The sequence below is a fragment of the Micropterus dolomieu genome, linkage group LG12 (assembly GCF_021292245.1).
Source record: "Micropterus dolomieu isolate WLL.071019.BEF.003 ecotype Adirondacks linkage group LG12, ASM2129224v1, whole genome shotgun sequence".
Lineage (NCBI taxonomy): Eukaryota > Metazoa > Chordata > Actinopteri > Centrarchiformes > Centrarchidae > Micropterus > Micropterus dolomieu.
Window position 1 is genome coordinate 1,503,129 of NC_060161.1, and position 14,040 is coordinate 1,517,168.

The 14,040-nt window shown below is 41.2% G+C and overlaps 1 protein-coding gene across 1 annotated transcript in view; it reads right to left on the bottom strand.

Moving 5' to 3' along the window:
• Positions 1-2,043: 2,043 nt before the first annotated feature.
• LOC123980620 (pro-neuregulin-3, membrane-bound isoform) overlaps positions 2,044-14,040 on the bottom strand; it is a 358,599-nt gene continuing 346,602 nt past the window's right edge. The window contains exons 9-11 of the mRNA XM_046065115.1: positions 11,596-11,711; positions 9,429-9,614; positions 2,044-3,982 (exon numbers count right to left, since the gene is read on the bottom strand). Coding sequence (XP_045921071.1) covers positions 3,328-3,982; positions 9,429-9,614; positions 11,596-11,711 — 957 coding nt within the window. The 3' untranslated portion in view covers positions 2,044-3,327. The remainder of the gene's footprint in view (positions 3,983-9,428; positions 9,615-11,595; positions 11,712-14,040) is intronic.

The following is a 14,040-nucleotide window of genomic DNA, read 5'->3' on the forward strand; positions in this document are numbered from 1 at the left end:
AATGTTTACAGTCTTAGACACAGACAAAGACAATTGGGCTGCTGATAAGGCATTAGTAAATAACAATAAATTGTTAAACTCTTGTAAAGCCCTGTTTTCACTTGGATGTCTGAAATGATTATTTTTAATTCTGACTTTTAACTGTGTATTAATGATCAAAATAAACACTAATATTTGTTTTTTATTTAATAAAAATGAAATATTTAACTGTATACATACTTTCACTTGCGCACATACGTCCCACACACAGACACACCTCATAATACTTTAAATATAATCTTGACTAAAACGAAGAAAGGCAGCTATGCTGTGACTAATAAAAAGAGAAAGCAGCGAGGTTTTCCTAATTGAACCCTGATATCTCTTCCTGTGCTACTTCTGAGAGTGTTAAACCAGCAGGATGTGAAGTTATGCAGTAAGCAATGTTCAATTACTGGCACATGTACAGCCATTTAAAGATGTGCAGAGTGGAAAGCAGAAACACCTGCATTAAATTACTTTTTCCCTCCTCTGTTGTATAATTGCAGATGCTCAGATGTACATTGTGCTGAAGTACTTGCATGTCAAAAGTAATTGCTGTTTTCTCGAGGTGCAGAAATAACTCACGCAGGACTGTCAATTAAAACAGAAATGCCTGTTTGGCTTCTGGCTATGACTTATGTGTTATGTACATTCCTCCTCTGTGAGGCTCCAGAGCTGAGATTTTCTTTTATGAAATGTTGCGAAAACATCAATCAATATTCTAGTTGCAAGGCTCATATCAGGATAAGACAAAAATAAATCCAGACAATTCTTGCAGACTTTTATCTGTTAAAAGCTCATACACTGATTACAGTTGGTCAAACAAACAACTTCACATTTTTTTTGCATTGTGTCTGTGCACATCAACTTCCATAAGTCACCAGTGTTTGTCCTGGTGAGGACATTATGGATGTTGGATGGTCATCAGTATCAAATAACTGTTGAGGTTCAACAAGTGATATAGAAAAGCTCCTTTTGAGGATTTGATGGCAGCATGGAAAACTAAGTCTTCAAATCAAAAGAAAGAATGTGCTGGGCTGATTTTTGTGTGCGTGTGTGTGTGTGTGTGTGTAGCCTTGCCATTCAGTCGTTTATAAAATTAAAAAAAGATGGCAGAGCTGAGTGGTGAATGTTCCCAAGGATAAGCTATTGTGAAAGATTTGATAAGAGAGTGGGAATTCTCAGGAGTGTCACATTTTTAAATGAACATTTCTGAACTGAAAAGCGCGTCGGTCACACACGGGAAAGTGCCACAGAAAGGATCATGAGTACAGAAGGTGGTGACATGTTGGCTGAAAACAGTTGAAGACACAACATGAAGCCACATTCACAAAGCTTGAAAGGGGGGCTGCTTTGAGTGTTCAATGTTAGACTTATTTCATATCAAAAACAAAGAATCCAGATATCACTCCTATCTTTTAAAATGTCGTCCAAGAGTAAACCTTTGAAAGCAAGCCCCATACCGCTTTTTTGGTGGGTTTGTTGAAGATAAAAACTGTTAAACAGAAAATTATCTAAACTTTTGCTTATTGTAGAAAGTTTAATCTTTTACATTGCTGTTACAATTAATGTTTTTCCAAATCAATTTATTTTTATCAAATACTTTTGAGTATAATATTGGTGGAGTGCCTCAGTATCAAAGCCAGCTTTCCCCTTTTATTCATGTAATTTTCATTCCAAAATGAACAGAGACAGCAATTGATGTTGTTTACAACTGAAATTAAAACCAGTTTTAAGCCTCATAGATCAATAGACAAAGTTATGTGAATGGAAATGTTTTGTGTTTTGTAGGTATCAAGATCTTTTCATAAATGGATGTACAGTATAGTATTTTTGAATGAAACCATATTTTAAAACATAACTTATCATTCATTTCTGTATTTCTAGAAGCTGGTGAAAAGATGAAACTACCAGCTACTTTGGTAAGATAAAGAACTTAGAGAATACTGGTTTCAAACCGGGTTGGGTGTGAAAAGGCGAAAAGAGTCAAAATGTCTTCCAAGCAATCAACCAAAACAAATGTTATTTTGAAAAACTCTTTACCAGAATTGCAACCATTTTTTACTTTTTGTCACCAGAAACATTTGGGTGTAACTTCATACAGAGATTCAAAAGCTTCCAATTCATAGGATACAACATAGAGACATTTATTTTTTGATTCAGTACCCAAACCCTGTGGTTCTCCCTCCCGTCAGCCCCAGAAAGCAGCATTGTTCATTAATAACCAAAAACGCAATACCAAATCAACTAAAAAATGTCAGATTAGCTCCTGTGGTGCCCCTTACCCAACCGTCCTTCTTTTGTCCTTCTGTCCATTCATCCGATAAATCCAATAAACGGAAAAATAATGCACAGGTGACTGTGTGTGCATATGTGTGTGAAAATATAATTTGTAACAAAAACAATAATAATCTAGAATTGGTTTGAAACACTGGCCAAAGGGGAGTCAGCATCTGGGTTGTCTTCAACAATCTGCCCTCCCAAATCCGACCACCTGCAGAAGAAGTCTTTTCCTGTTTATTCTTCTTCTCCCTCTCTGCACTTGAGGAGCGCACACACACACACACACACACACACACACACACACACACACACACACACACACACACACAGCAGTTTTAGTTTTGTGTCGTAAATCCTCAAAGTGTTGTTGGTCAGGGCTGTACTGTAATTCTTGGCTGGCTAGACAGGTTTTCAAAAGGGGGGGGGGGGTTGATGTGGAGGCTCCCTCCTCGTTAGCCATTTTGGATTCTGTGCAGACTCTCACAGAACGTGGACTCGTGGACGTGCATCGGGACGTGAATGAAGTTCACTAGAACTGAGCAAGAACCAAAATGTGAGTTAATACTAAACAGGGAGAAGGAAAAAAAAAGAAAAATAGTTACATCATTCCTGTGTTCTCCAACTTTGTACTTGGTCACTTCTTGAATTCCATATATTTATATCCATATATATTTATATATATATATTTATATATTCTTTTTACAATTAAAAACACCATGGATTTGACAGACTATTTGGTTTCTTTTTGCCTAAGTAGAAGTGTTTCTCTTGTTTTGTAAATAAATGCATGTAAATATTTTTTTCTCCTTTTCCATACTGTCAGTCGGTGTAAAGGCGGCCACTCAAGAAGTGTTTGTATGTTTGTATCCACATAGTATGCATATCGTCAGCACATTTTCAGAATTTCCATGATGTTACAATTTTTTTTTAATTCAGCATTTCCATTTGTGTCCCACAGATGCAGAACACCAGAGTTTGTCAAACACTGTCAAACCGAAATTGAATGTCCTAAATCGTGTCCTTTCATTGGCTGATTTGGCCCAGGTCTCTGTGTGATAGGCTGGGGCTAAGTAACTGGGTCTGAGTGGGTCCGTTACAGCTCAGTGCCCCAACACTTCCTCCATTAAGGTTCAGGAAGCAAACAGTTTCTCTGGCCTCCATCATCGCAGCCGTCGAGCCGCTGCTGCTGAGCCCACCCTCTTCCTGCTTCCTGTGAGCCAAGGCCCTGAGCTGCTCCTGCGCCTCCTCCAGCAGCAGCGCCACCTCATCCTGCTGCTGTCCAATGGCAGATGAGCAGAAAGAAGCAGACAACGTGGCGTGTGCTACCTTCTCTCTCCTCTCTTCCTTGCAGGACATGGCTCCGCAGGTGACTGACATCGTTGCGGTTGCTGGGGTGACACTGGTTTGCATACAAGACACCTCATTGTCATGGTGACACTGGACGGAGGGGATGATGGGGATAGAGCAGGAGCGAAATGGAGGAGAGAGGGAGTGGCTGGGACGGCGTCCGGGCCTGCGCAGGCTGCGGGTGCTGGGATTCAGATCGTTGTGGTCAGGACAAAGGCCTGAATGCTCCTCCATGCGGCTGCTCCAAGGCAATGGCCTGGAAACAGGAGTTCCCATAAGGAAGGTGTCTTGTCTGGGGTCGTCACATTGGTTGGCTCCTTTCATTTGGCAACTACATAAGACAGGAAATGGGGAATGAAGGCAGACAAGACAGAGACAAAAAGAAGAGAAAGGGAGCGAAGGTTATTCAACTGGAGAAAAACTTCCTCACTTCACTTCGAGAAAAAGTCATTGTGTCTTTGAGTGTGATTTCAACTCGATCGCCTTTTCAAACTCCCACACTGAAACCCTGGCAGAATGCACAGAGGGACAGCTCTCCGCCCTTTGCCATCTTACAGGCTAACCGAGGATGCTGAGAGGGAAGACGATGGGTTTGACATCTTTCTTTCATCTCTTTATATCTCAGTCCGCGCACACACATAAAAAAAAAAAACTACTCCAAAAACCTCAACTCCCTTATATAAGTAAAGAGGTAACAGAGAGTTCACTTTTTATATTATTGATTTAATTACTTTAAGTATGTTGAAAATTAAAAGTGTTTTAAAGTTTAAGGCAGTCCGCCTCGGTCAAGGACAATTGAGGTAATCAGGCGTCACCATCATCATCATCATTCCTTTTTAGTAGTTTCAGGTCAAGCCTGTTTTCTTTGTTTGAAAATCCTTTTTGAGTCACTCACGCTCAGAGATTGTATAACAGCACTGATTCGAGTTATGGTAGGTAGAGCTTTCCTATATTTTTCAAGTTTTTAATCTCTGCCATCAGTCATACCTGCATCCTCCTCGTGTATTCCCTCACTCCACTGCTATGGTTTTTAGCGTGTTATGTTTACTGCCTGTCTGGCAGATGTCTTCAGTGTGTTCACCTGTTTTGGTTGCTTCTCAAATCAGCTTGTCAACCTATTCCTATTTGTGCATCCTGCCTATTTAGTCTGTCTGTCCCTGTTAGTCTCAGCATGGTTGTTGGCCGTCCTTGTGCTCAACCTAATAAATTAAACTGTACATCTGTTTCCTGTTACCATGACAACATTTACATGATGCAAGAAACTAGGTTACAGGGAGAAATCAGAGTTTGTGTTTACATGCAGCTTGACAGTAATCAGATTACTCCCCTTGCTCCCAAACTTAAGTGAAACCCACAGTTTTTCCACACAGTGGGAATATATCTGAATTGTAGTGTTCAGCTGCAGAAACTGACTAAAACTTATTTTAGTGTCAATTTCAGTCTAGTTGGACTTTGGATCGAATTATTCTGAGTGTTAAGAAGCACCCCTGGGAGTAATCATGTTCTCCTGCACCCTGCTGCACTGCTGCACTCCCACAGCAATACTTTCCCTGTGTTGTTATACACATGCAATATTTTAAAAACATCCTTAGAAACCTTGCTACATGTATGTATGCCAACCTCAGAGAATAATGTGAATGCCGAATGATTCTGCAAAATGTCTTCTACATTTTTAAAGATTTAAAATTATTGCTTTCTAAAATATCTATGTCTGGCAACTATGGTATGGTTAAGGTTAGGGAAATAAATTATTGTTAATGCACTGCATAGGGTTAGGCAACCAAAAGGCGCACTACTTCCTGCTTTGACACTAAATGCTGGCACTGTGAGGAGCAGAATTGTCTGATATCAACGTAACGCCCAGGCTACTGGGCTGATGTATACATGGCAAAGAACTTTGGTTTCTCAAGCTGCAATTTAGTTCAAGAAACAGGGTTGCAGAGAGTGGACAGTAACCTAGTTACTTCAGCATCTAAAGCCACTATTCTTGCCTCCTACCCTCATCTCTTCTCTCACAAATGCTGTCCGGGGTGCTGATTCTGGAGCTGTCATGAGTGTTCCCTGACATTTGCACCAGTGACAGGTACTGATGGCCAAATACTTTTGCTTTTGAAGAAAATTACACTGCTTATGTGTTTTCTGCATTTGGGTCTAGTCAAGCACCATTACACCAAGTCTCTGTCCTGTATCTGGGTCTTGACCTAACTTCACTGAGCTCAGACATAATCTCTTTCTCCCTCTTTCTAAGATTGACCATGCCCTTCATTGTTATCAGTGTCTTAATCCAGTGGCTTTCTAGATTGGAGCCTCATTTGTGTAATAATTCACAATCCTCTGCAAAGGCTTGCTTTTTCCACCACATCAAAATCCAACTTTGACTCCCACTCCCTTACAATACCTCATCACACATGCTCTCCACCAAGGCATGCAAAAATAGTGGTGGGAGAAGAAGGCGCTTTTTCAGACTCAAAGGAAACGACACTGTCCTTTCATTGCTGCAGTATTTTTTTAGAGACATGAAAACCTCACCAAAAACCACAGTGGAGATTTAGCAGGCCCACAGAGAGGATCCCGCAAGCGTTAAGAGAGGATGATGCGAGGGTGCTAATTCCCAAGATAACATTCACAGACAAATCTCTCTTTTGAAACACAATCAGATTGCAAAAATCTATGAAGCAGAGTTCAAATATAGACCCTGGAGTGACGGGGGAGCAGCTAGAGGAGTATTACAGAGAGATTGTGTGCAAGTGAGGTGAGATAAGTGACTGGGCTTTTATCTTTTACGGGAGCTCATTACATTTACAAGTGTTAACCGTCATTTTCATTAGTCCATTCCCCTACAGATAATTACTTAATATATCTCATCTGTTTGCTGCTAAATACAAAGTAAAATATCTATGTACTGTTATGCAGTGACCTTGTAAAACTGGGAATACAGAAACAAAGAGCACACGAGCATTTATACATACATGTAGGTGTGTACGCCTACACACAGATATAAAAGTTAGATAGGGAAACCGGCATGTTTCTAATAACATACTGCAAACAGTGGACCAAAATACAAAAAGGCATGCAGTCTCTCCCTCAGCCATTTTAGAGACAGCTTTATCTTAAAATAGTAGTAACAACACAGGACATTCTGTCTCCCTGTCAGCCATTTTGTTGAGATAACACTAGGCTTCTCTAACAGGCATGGAATAGAACGGGCAACCTTTCTTTAAAGCATTTTCTAACTGTCATATGCTATCTGCACACTCCTCTATCACATCCTTTTACTGCCCTGCTGCTGTTTCTTCTTTTTTTACTATATTTCTGAACGCTTTCCGTCTGTGTCAGAATGCATTGAAACTGGGCGTCTCTATTTCTGTCTCTGCATCTCTCCACCAGTCTCTCCCTCAGTCTCTATGCAGTCATGGTCAAATGTCTCCATGGCAACTCAGACTATGCTATGGGAAATGGAGTCTGTCCCACTGCTGTTATGTGTGAAATGTTATGAGTGAATGAGTGAGAAGGTTAGTGAGTGACTCAGGCTGCATGAGTGTGTGTGGTCTGAATGTGTGAGTCAGTGAGCGAGGGTGACCTCTCGTCTTTCAGCACAACCTGTTCAACTGTAGGTCCGAAACTACGCATGATGTTCACGCAGCATCTGTGGAGAAGTGTGTGTGTGTGGGGGGGGGGGTTTACGGATGGGTAGTTTTCATTCTGTGCAATTGAGTGTGTAAATGCTCTAGGGGCAGAAGCAAAAGTAAAAAAGGCAGCAAAGAACATTTGTAGTGAACAGAAGACATTTGGGTCAACCAGAGGACACTTAAGTGACATCATGGTTGACCAGGGGATGCTTAGGGTGACCATATGACACATGGGCTGACAAGGGCATAATCTGGGCCAACCATAGGTTGGCTGATCAGCTGAAGATGACTTCAGCTGATCAGAGGGCGCTTAGGGCAACCAGAGAACACTTGAGTGATGCAGAGGGGTACTTTGGTTGGTCAGTGGACACATTGCTTGACCAGAGGACACATGGACCACCTAGAAGATGCTTGCGCCAACCAGAACACATTTGGCCTAACCAGAGGAGGCATGGGCTGGCCAGATGACACTTGGATCAACCAGAGGAGACTTCAGCTACCAGAGAGGACCCTTGGGTTGACCGGACCACAGCTGGGTTAAATCAAGTACACCTGGGTAGCCCAAAGGAGACTTGGGGCAACCAGAGGTCACCTGAAATGGCCAGTGGCTCTTTGACTCACCAACGGACATTTGGAGGCACAAACAGAGGCACGTGTGGGGCACTTGGGTCAACCTGGAGACACTGACGGGCCAACCAGAGGGCACTTGTATGCATGCGATTTGTGTGCACATGTGCTCACTGTATTTGTGAATGTGTTTTTGCTCAGTCATGTCTATCTCCTATTCCTTTCTATTAGTATGCATGTAGGTCATGTGGAGCTTTATCAGGACAGCTGGGACCCTGAACGCCTGAAGTGAGGCATGCCCGTCCAGGTGGGAAAAGCAGTGACTCATGACCCACCAAAAATGGGTCAAACCACAGTGCCTTTCACACTAAATACATTTCTTGCTTATCATTCACACTGATCATTTACATTTCCCCTGGCTGCTATGCACATGCAGCTTTGCCTGAGAAGTGTAACCCTACTGTGTTACATTTGAAAGCAATAATTGTTGGTCTACTTCCTAAGCCATCGCATTAAAAGCTGATAATTTAGTGCAGGCATGACAAGATGTCAGAGAGGGAAAGAGAGAGGAAAAGAGAGTGAAGAATCTGAATGTGCAGCCTGTATGCTTAAAAGCACAAGCTCTATGCGAAGCATTTTCTTTGAAGTCATGCCACTGTACTGCAGACCACAACATAACGTGACCTTGTTTTTATCTTTGCTCAGCAGATTGGAAAACAAAGGGATCGGGGAGTGAGGGGGTGTGTGTGTGTGTGTGTGTGTGTGTGTGTGTGTGTGTGGGAGGGGGGGTTAAAGGAGATTAAAAACAAGAAATGCACACAAATGGCTTTGAAATATCCACTTTTGAAATGAAATCCAAAGCTATGTCCATGGCAGGCTTGTATTTTTCACTTAGTGGCTTTCACTGCAGCACATCCTCATACTGAAAAGCCAAAATAGGTTGGATCCCGAAAATGACGTGTGACCGGAAGTACCAGCGAAAGCCATCCTGGACCTTAAGTACGTGACGTTACGCACATAGTTAATGTTGTAAAACAGTCACAATTTCGTTAGGTTTAGGATAAGATCGTGGTTTGGGTTATAATAAGTATGTTACATAAGCCATGTGCAATAAGTAGCATTAGTCACGTAACTTAACTCACATAATGTAAGTCACTTATGTAACATTATTTACCATAAATCTTCAAATAAGTCAACCGTGACGTGGTTTCACATGGGATACAAACCTCGGTCTCCTGGGTGAAAGTCCTGTACCTATTTGACCCATCCATTCATCCATCAACCCACCCACTTCTTAATGTGAACTTTCCCGCTCCTTATATTACGTCACCTGACTTAATTCTTTGCTCCCATCATAATTACAATGGGTATTAGAGGACTCAGCCTAAAAATAAATGTAAATATGGGTCTTAATAAGCCACTTGCATGGTCGACCTATACGGGCCTCTACAGCAAAGAGGTAAAACTGACAGAAAGAGTGAAGATGGTGAAGAAAAAACCTTGAATTACAGTAATTACATTACACCTAAAATAGCCTTTATTTTTCTACACATTAAGTTGCCTTCACTACTTTCTCCTCACCCTCTTTGTGCTTCAGCCTCCTTTTCAGATGAGTCCACTTCCTGAAGGTGTTGGTAGGCGGGTCCTGAATACTTGGATCCTCCAATTGGATTTAGCCTTCCCCTGGGTATGGGTGGGGTCCTGCGTGGGGCTGACCAATGGGCTGGCCGCGATCTCTGATCTGGGCTGTGAGACAAGGAACCACTTCTGAGGAAAAAAAAGAAGTAAATAAAAGAGTTAGATGAGTGTTGCAGTGTTGTAGATGAGTTAGATCAAGAACATGCGTTTTTTTAGGTGAGACAGGGTAGATTGATTGTTGCTGCTACTCTTCTTGCTTGTCTTTTTCCCGTTTGGGTCAACCACAATTAGAATCACGTCTAATTATCCATTTGGATGTGGCGGTGTGGCTGTCTGACTGACTTTGGATTGATCTCTCTTTTTTAGGATTAATTAATGCACACAGAGTTTGGGTAAGTTTTCCGTCGGTCTATTTTGGATTGGGTCAAAAATTTTGAAACCCATTAAGACCTTTGGTAAGAAGTTAAAAGAATAAGAATAATCTCCTTGTTGAAATGCAAGTATCCCAAAAAGGTTACTGGAAAAGGTCCTGCAGTAGAAAAGGGCCACAAGTTCAGAGTGGAACTCTGGCTCCTAGATAAATCAGACAGTAATTGGAAAGCATGGTGTTCATGTGCTTGTCCTCTTTGCTTACATACAATCTCTCAAACGAGATTTTGGAGTCAGAAAATGTGTAAGTACATTTCGACTTACTTTACTGAAGCAGAAAATGCCCTCTCTGGGCACTCATTCAAATTTAACTCAAAATTTAACTGCTGTTTTGAAGGATAGATTTGACTCCAAAAATGAGCTTCTTAGCCATAACAACTGGAAGCTCTGCTTACAGTCAGGCACTTAATAGTGCTGGCAGAGATTCACATAAAGGCATTTAAATGAGATATTTCCGAACACAGAATTAGCCACGGCCAGTTTCTTTTTGGCTATTTTGGACTGTGGTCTCCCAACACACACTGTTATCCTGACAATAGTGTCCAAGTCGTTGCTTAAGCTGATGCGATTGCAAACAAATAAACCCTGATTGCCCACTAAGAATGTCATTTGTGGTAAGCGCAACAGACTGCCAGCCAAGTAACCTTGTGATCATCTCAGCTCTTCACAGAGAGAGCAAGAAGAACTAGAGAGAAAAGGAATAAAAAAAATCTTGCTGGGGTTTACCCAAAAGAGAAGCGGACTTTGTGGTTTGAAGGTTGTCTGATTGTATTTCTAGTATGTCTGGGAAAATCTCCTTTCAGCTAGTGCCTGGATCCCCTTGAAAAAAGGTGATTAACCTCCAGCTGTTCTAGTGGGGTTTCTTAGTAGTTAGAGGTAGAAAACCATGGGCGCATTGAGAGGCTCTCTGGTTTGAATGTCTGTAGCTGAACAGTGATGAAAGGGAGTAAAGTCAGATAAGAGGTATGTGTGCATTCACACACACATAGTATAAACACAAAACATGGGGCAGAGGTTATTGTATAAGTCGATGCATGTACTACTGAAAGAAATTCCTACAAAATATAAAAACAGAATACCAGGTAGTGTAACGTACAAACCCGATCTGCAGGAGCTCCCTTCTCTTTGGCTCCGATCTGTGAATGTGTTTGTTCATGTGTATTGTAACAGAAAATCCAGCCTGGGCAAAGATGTGAATTCTGACTCTGTCATAAGTAGTCATTGAAGTGAGTGCTGGAGTGTGTTGCTGCTGATGAACATGCCAAAGTCCAGCCAGTTCTAACACACCACTGAGCACTGTGAGGGGAAAAAAAGCTTACAGGGGTTTACACGTCTGCGCTGGCTCATAAATCCCGGCACATGTGCTTCCCATTTTATCTCTGTCGCATCTCCTCTGTGTTCATGACTGTTATAGATATGCTTATTAACATGTTTATAGCTTTAATTATAATTACTATCATTCTTCCATAAATCAGCAATTAGCTTTGGCCGCACTGTAATGTGGGTAATTCAATTTCTCTCTTCACTGCGTCCCTGCTTATTATAGGAAAGCACACTGAAGTTGCCTATTGTTGGTATAATTAACATTTTTGCTGTTTCCTGCAGGGAATGGAGGGGACAGCTGCATCTCTAGTGTAACATTACACCTGTACGTCTCTGTGTGTGCAATTAAATTACATACCTGTGATGTTTTGCTGTGCCTTTAGAGCTGCTGGATGGCATAGTGGAGATATTGCAGGGTGCAAAGCTGGACTCACAGACATTTCCCTGGCGAGACTGGGAGGACCGTTTGCAGTACTGTGGAAACAAACAAGAAAAAAAAAAGTTACATACGTTTTTGTAGGATGTTTTGAAGAATCCTATCAAGATGTCAAAGACCTGGATTCAACCATGCAATACAAAGTGTTCCCACTCAGAATAAATCTCCTCCTCCTTCACAAGCAGGGTATTTTGAGATTTCTTCTTCTATTAACCCCAACTCTTGCTCACACACTGAGAACCTCGGGGGTGGGAGTTCCTACTGCCTTGATTCTGGGAGCTGACTGTCAGACTAAATGGAGTCGAGTTACATCTATTTCCGCCCTTTTCCACCTTCCTCAGCATCATTCTTGCCTTTTCTGTACTTTGTGGCGAGCAGAGGGAGGCTGCTGACAGCTTGATAAAACCAAGAGCATTAAGGCTTCCGGTTGTGTCACAAATCTTCTAGCATCAGTGAAGTGTGGCAACTACACTAAGGTCCAGACTTGTCAGTGATGGCTGAATATGTTTCAGCTGGGCCACAAAAAAGTGAGAGCCTACCTGGGAAGAATTGCTGCACTGTGAAAGTATTTATGATGTTTTAGGTAAAAGGCAATTGCCATATATGGAACATTTATTTTCAAATGTAAGTTACTCTACCATGCCACAGAAGACTGTTTTGACAAACTGCAATTTACATTGCAAATTTTTGAGTGGCCTTTTATTGTTGCCAGCCTAAGGCACACCTGTGCAATACCCATGCTGTCTGATCAGCATCTTGATATGCCACACCTGTGAGGTGGAGGGATTATCTCGGCAAAGGAGAAGTGCTCACTAACACAAATTATGACAGATTTGTAAACAATATTTGAGAGAAATAGGCCTTTTGTGTACATAGAGAAAGTCTTAGATCTTTCAGTCCAGCTCATGACGAATGGGGGCAAAAACAAAAGTGTTGTGTTTATAATTCTGTTCAGTGTAACAAGATAATATAATCTAAGCACATAAAAGGTTATTTTCATTGGTGAAATGATGAGATCTTGACCATTTGCAGCACAGAAATTAACATCATCATTTAATAAGACAACCAGCTGCTCACAATTTGAAGCTGAAGATATATGTTTCACAGCCTTAAATAAAAACTGACTTTGTGCTAAGAGCCTTTATTGCGATGTATACATGCCCATCATTGCATATCAACCCAGTTCTCTGTTTGATCTTTTCAATTCAAGTCTCATTAGCATTAAATAAGGCAGAAATACCATGAAATAAATTATTATCAAGCCACTTTCAAAGTCTTGATTCATCACAGCGGGGAAAGTTGATTTGTAAATCTATGCAATTAGATCTCAGTGCTTCTTTGTACAGTGGAATATCAGGAAACAGGATAAAATGGAGTCTCAGATGTTTACAAAAACAGCCTATGTGTTTAATATGGGTGGATGCCATTTATACAGCTCTCATTACTGACAGAAATACTTTCACTTGGCTTGTAATATCAAATGAAGTGGTCATGGTACTTTGTCCACCTCCTGTACTCTGAAACAAAAGTTATGGCTCATCTTTTGCCTCTTCTGTGAACAAGTCACTATGGTGCTCTCTGACCAGATTTATCACGTCATTCATTTTGTTCAGAAATGCAGAAATGCATTCTTCCTATAGTTATACTGTATATATTTCTCTTTATTGCTTTCCATTCCTTTTGAATCTCTTCCCCATCCAGGTTGATCTGTGCTTCATCATCTATCCTTCCTTCTGGTAGCCGTCATGACAAGAGATCTAAATCAGCACTACTCTGGTACTATGTAAGTCCCAACTCTCTTTATGTTCGCCCCATCTCTGGAGAGGCAAATATGCAATGAAACAAAGCAGTTCTTTGTTCTGCACTTCACAATACGGTTGACAAGGCAGACTCACTCAGCTGCACAGCAGCAACGATCTGCTGTGAACTCCTCAAACGAACACAGGACAACACAAGAAAGTGTTTTAGACTTTAAACTTTAAACGCCTTAAAGATGTAAGGAGAGTGGTGTTGGTTTGATTTCTTATCTATTACACAAACCTGCCTGTGGTTTGCATCTATATGGCACTGACAGTTGTCTCTCTTCAGCATTATCTCAGCATCGTCTAGACTTTTGTAACATAAGGTAAAAGAGACCGATTTTTGTGCAAATTCTTCCTCCAAAGTAATTTTATGTCTTTTCTTAACATAAAGTTCTGAGCTTGAAGTGTGTCACTAACGCAATCCCTTTTTAGAACCCTCTGCTGGACACCAGCCTCATTAGTGTCACCCATGCTGCCATAGTTATGTGACCATTCAAACGTTTGAAGGCTGATTTGTACTTATAAGATCATGACATACTTTCTTTTTTTACTTGAATTGATACTA